We start from the raw sequence: 4,682 nt of genomic DNA, 5'->3' as shown, positions 1-4,682 counted from the left end.
TGTTACAAAAACAACAAAATCTGTATTTTCAAGTTTTGTAACTGAATATTCGAAAAGGATTCTCCATCAAACTGGTTTTAACTATATATTACCTGTAATATAAAACGAGTGGCTGTTTTATTCTATATATTTTTACTGTTTATTATCTCAAGTTTTACTTGGATTATAATAGTGAGAATTTTTTAAAAAAATTTAATTGGATACTTGAACTTTATTTTTCCGCAATTAATGTTTTTTATGTGGTTGAGGGTTGAATTGAATGCCGGGAAACTAAAATGCAAAACAAGGGTGACACGAACAACGCATTCAAATTTATTTGTGAAATATATTTTGTTTCTCGTATTTTTTTTTGCTATAAGGTGACCGGTTCTTTGCATTTTTAACAATTACATTTTGATAATAATCTTTATTTTTATTATTTTTCAGTTCTTAGTGGGTGAAAAGAGGGAAAGATGGTGAGCGGAATCCAGCCTAGAGAGAGAAAAATGTCATTTCTTTGATTCCAACCATCAAAAATTTGATTTTTGTTTCAAATAGTTTCATGTGATGAGAAAAGTTTGACTTTGGTGTTTTTTTAATCTCGAAAGTGCCTAAAACAAATCTGTGATCGGGAAGAAATTGGTTTCCGGGTTGATTTTGGATTTTTGACCGGTTTTTAGTGTTTTTGAAAGTTAAGAATTGGTTTAAAAAGGTTATTAGAGTGATTTTTAAGTATTTTTGGTTGAAAATAAGTTTTTCTTTTAAAAAACTTAGCCATTGTGATTTTTCAACCAGATGGTTGGAATTTGGGTATGATGAGTGACATGTTTTTTTTTTTTTTTTTTTTTTAATTTAGTTGAGGGCCTCATTATCAAACAAAAAAAATAATAATAAAAGCCTGCACGATTGGGCTTGACTGGGACTTTACTCTTACCTTGTTAGAGCGATGAAAGTGATTTTGATTTTGATTAAGGTTGAAAGTCATGGGTAATGAAACAGCAGTGCCGGGATCCTCAATTACACCCAAAATTGTACCATGGCAATTCCTTTAAGGTTAACCGAATAATACGAGAGTGATTGCCTAATTTATGAATTCTATTTCAATCCAATCACGAGTACCCCAAGGAGTTATTTCAATTCAACTATACGGCAGTGATCTTCAATCAATCTTTCGGCACTTCATATCCTTTTGCTAATTCCAAATGGAGAAAGAGAATGAGCACACGGCAGTGATCCCCTGTTACTGTATTATTTCTTAGCTCCCACCATCCCGATCAATTTCAAAACGAACCCCAGAAGAGCTTGCCACGAAGGTCTGGGCTCCGCTCCTCTCCTCTGTAACCGAAAGAAAGAAATATGAACATAAAGCGCCGTCCTTTGTTGACCCAAGAGCAAGGAATGTCTGTAACGCAGGAAACTAGAAGCAGCAATGATGTCTGATTACCTCAGCATCAGGTCCGCGTTGTCCATTCGCCTCAGGAACATGAACTTCTGCATCAAAAAATCATCCAGTAACTCTGATCACAGGAATCTCAAGAACTTAATATTCAACTTAACCACGCTGTAGTTCAACCAGCCAAGACAGTGAAATCCAAAGTCACCCTTCCAAAGGTCCCTTGTAATTGAAATACAAATCTTATCGTGTGTGTCTTGTTCTCAAAAAATTACAAGCTGTTTGCTTCATATTTGACATACAAAAACACGGTGTCATTATTGCATAAGATAATGCATCCCATCAAAGAAAGAAGGTAAACATAAATGCCTTCCTCCTCAAACCGGGGTGGTTTATTCCTCTCTATCTCCACGGTTGATAAGTATCCATTTGGTAATTCTTTGCTTGTCTTTAGATGCCTCCTGGGAGTTGCTTGAACTTTCAGATAGAGTTGACAGAATCTTCATCACTGTCTTCACTGCTGCTGCTGCTGCTGCTCCCGCTACCGCTACTCCCGCTTCCACTGCTGCTACTAGAACTGGAAGTCTGCTTATCTCTCCCATCTGCATTTTTCTGGGCTCTAAGGGCTTCTGCAGCATTGAGACCCTTGTCTGCCTCATCACCACTATCATCCACATCAGCTATCTCATCATCAGTGTTGTTTTGCTGCGGTACATTGATATCAAAGCCAGCATCAACTTTTTCTTCAATTGCATTCCCATCATCAGGTGAGCCAGCACCAAAAATGTCCTCGATGTCTATATCTTGATGTTCTTCAACATCATTCCTAGGGCTTGGCGAGGAAGTTGATACATTTGGTGGACGGGTTGGATACTCAGTAATTCCCCTACTGGCAGCTTTAGTACCTATTGTGTCATGAGAGCATCATGATGCACGAAAACACACAATGAGATGTATAAAAGGCAGATAACAGTAAGCTGAAACACTAAATATCACTTAATAATGAGCGATCATTGAAAATCACATATGAATAATAATGGAACCCAGGATATATTCTTATTTCTTGCTTAGTAATCATCTGAAAGTGTCATTTTCATATGAATGAATGGTCTTGACAAATAGTAAGAGTGAAAAATAAATTTGTGGTTCCATGTTTACCAACAATCGAGCCATTTAAATATTCTTGGATTTCAGGAAAAGAAAATAACCAAACAAAAATGCACAAGTTATAGATTCGGCGTAAGAAAAGTAAAAAGCAGATCAATAAATTACAGTTAGGAACTGTTGAAGTGGCCATGTCGGCAACTTAAGGAGAGTTGTCTAATTGGATAGGTGGGTGGATATTGAGAATGGAAATTTAAGAGGGTCCTCAATCTAAGTGACAGAAATAACAAGGAGCACATCCTGCTGGTTTCCTCTACAGATTTTTTTAAAAATCTAAAAAAAAATCCAACTTAAATACAGAAAAAATCTTAAGGGTTTGGTAAGAGTTTTTTGCTTTTTAAAATAACTAGCCCTGCATGTTAAATCATTCCAAATGAAACATTCCTTTTAAGCTGTTAAATCAAAACATCTAGTAAACTTCTACAGATGAGATACGGGGAAATTATGCACAACTTATATAAGCAAACAGTAAGGGGTAGCTCAACTGATCAAGTTTTGGGTTTGTTCCTTAATAATCATGAGTTTAAGTTCCTTCAGGACCACTGGAAACTTATATGATCATTAACTTCAGGACCTGTAGGATTAGTCGAGGTGGATCTAAACTGGCCCGGAGACCCATGTTAATAATAATAATAAAAAAAAAAACAGAACTACCACATGGCCATTTCGGATGATAATTAAAATCTGGATTGGAAATCCTGACGAGCAGATAATCCAACTTGGGCCACCTTAATTAAACGAAATGCATAGTCTATCCATCCCTCTAGATGAACAGCAACAAATATCATATCAAATAACTAGCAAGTGCATCTAGTTAACAAAGGTGCTCTTCAACATGATTTAGAAATTACTCCTGCAACTTCTAAAACTTGGGAACTGGATTCAATTGTGTCGTTCTCAAATTAAAATTTGGTTTGAATTTCTGATCACTTCTATATTATCCGAAAATTGGACAGGCTCTGCCAATAAATAAACTATTCCAAATACCTGAAACCTGTGTTCCGCCCACATCAATCCGTTCCACCTCTACCTGCTCAGACATGAAGCACAAGAAATGTAAAACATCAGCAGGGAATCAGAATGATATAAAGAGATTCGGATGATCACTTCTAAACAGCCGATGCAGAAACAGAGCAAGCAAACAAAGACTTATCGACAACAACTAAGCTTGAATAAAAAATTAAAAACAAAAACTAGTTCGGGTTGGCGCCATCGTTGTAGTGATCACTAAATAAAATTGCTCCAGTAACTCACCGGCACAGCAGGGAACCCAGTTCGCCCAATATGACCAGGTTTCACACCCTTCCCAACAGGAGACAACACGGGAGCCTCCACAGTCGGAAAAGATTGAGCAGCAGATTCACCAGGCAATCTTAGATGCCTAAGCTGCTTAACAGCTCGATGAAGGCTCTCCAATCGGAAATTCTGGCCATCAAAAAACAAAACGGCATCGTTTTCTTTATAATCCTCACTGCTTCCTTCAAAAGTGACTTTCGGTTTTCCTAATTGATTATTCTGAAACTCGACCGAAACTCGATTGTCTTTATTCTTGTGGAATAACCCAGGCTTAGTTTTATCGATCGAAGCTGGCTTGAATTCGTATCGCAAAGTGCAGTACTTGTTGGAGGGTTGTTCTTTAAAGGAAGGACCCAGGGTTAGATTGTACCACCGATCTGGCTGTGGAGCAGTCTTTGGTTCTTCTTTATTAGCCATGTTTTGCTGACTTGGCAATATCTGCTTTGTAGAGATGGGTACTGGAGGTACAGTACCGCTCTGCCTGGGCTATCTCATGGAGGAGGAGGTGTAGGGTTTTTTTTTTGCGGTAGAAGACGGGGGAGGGGTCATCGCCAAGTCAGAGTATATATTCGGTGGGGTTGGGAGTGTGTGGGGTCGGAGTTGAGTAGACAATGTTTTCTTGACACGTGGAAATAAAGCCAGTTGGGTGGCAGACTAAGATGTGACGTGGAGTGGATGGATGTGGTCATGGGACCTAAAGCGGAAGCTATCGCAATCATTGACTACGTAAGTATATTTGTTTTTGTATTTTAAAAGTATTTTTTAAAAAATTAAAATAATAGTTTTAAACTTAATTGGATGATATTAAAAATAAAAATACATATTTTTAATATATTTTTAGCTGGATTAC

General features: G+C 37.4%; 1 protein-coding gene across 1 annotated transcript; it reads right to left on the bottom strand.

Moving 5' to 3' along the window:
- Positions 1-1,497: 1,497 nt before the first annotated feature.
- LOC7488390 (uncharacterized) lies at positions 1,498-4,379 on the bottom strand. Its single transcript, XM_002311455.4, has 3 exons — positions 3,791-4,379; positions 3,524-3,566; positions 1,498-2,277 (listed from the first exon to the last, which is right to left on the bottom strand). Exons 1-3 carry the CDS (start codon positions 4,247-4,249, stop codon positions 1,853-1,855), a joined length of 927 nt encoding a protein of 308 aa, XP_002311491.3. The 5' UTR covers positions 4,250-4,379; the 3' UTR covers positions 1,498-1,852.
- Between the last annotated feature and the right edge of the window lie 303 nt (positions 4,380-4,682).

This window comes from Populus trichocarpa, chromosome 8 (genome assembly GCF_000002775.5).
Source record: "Populus trichocarpa isolate Nisqually-1 chromosome 8, P.trichocarpa_v4.1, whole genome shotgun sequence".
Lineage (NCBI taxonomy): Eukaryota > Viridiplantae > Streptophyta > Magnoliopsida > Malpighiales > Salicaceae > Populus > Populus trichocarpa.
This window is presented reverse-complemented; position numbering and strand designations above follow the sequence as displayed.

What these genes read in the sequence shown, in the direction of transcription:
- LOC7488390 (XM_002311455.4), bottom strand. Translation starts at nt 4,249, where the DNA reads ATGGCTAATAAAGAAGAACCAAAGACTGCTCCACAGCCAGATCGGTGG. An exon ending in CTGGGTTCCCTGCTGTGCCG is followed by an intron (nt 3,567 to 3,790) that starts GTGAGTTACTGG and finishes ATGTCTGAGCAG; the next exon opens with GTAGAGGTGGAACGGATTGA. An exon ending in GGGCGGAACACAGGTTTCAG is followed by an intron (nt 2,278 to 3,523) that starts GTATTTGGAATA and finishes ATGACACAATAG; the next exon opens with GTACTAAAGCTGCCAGTAGG.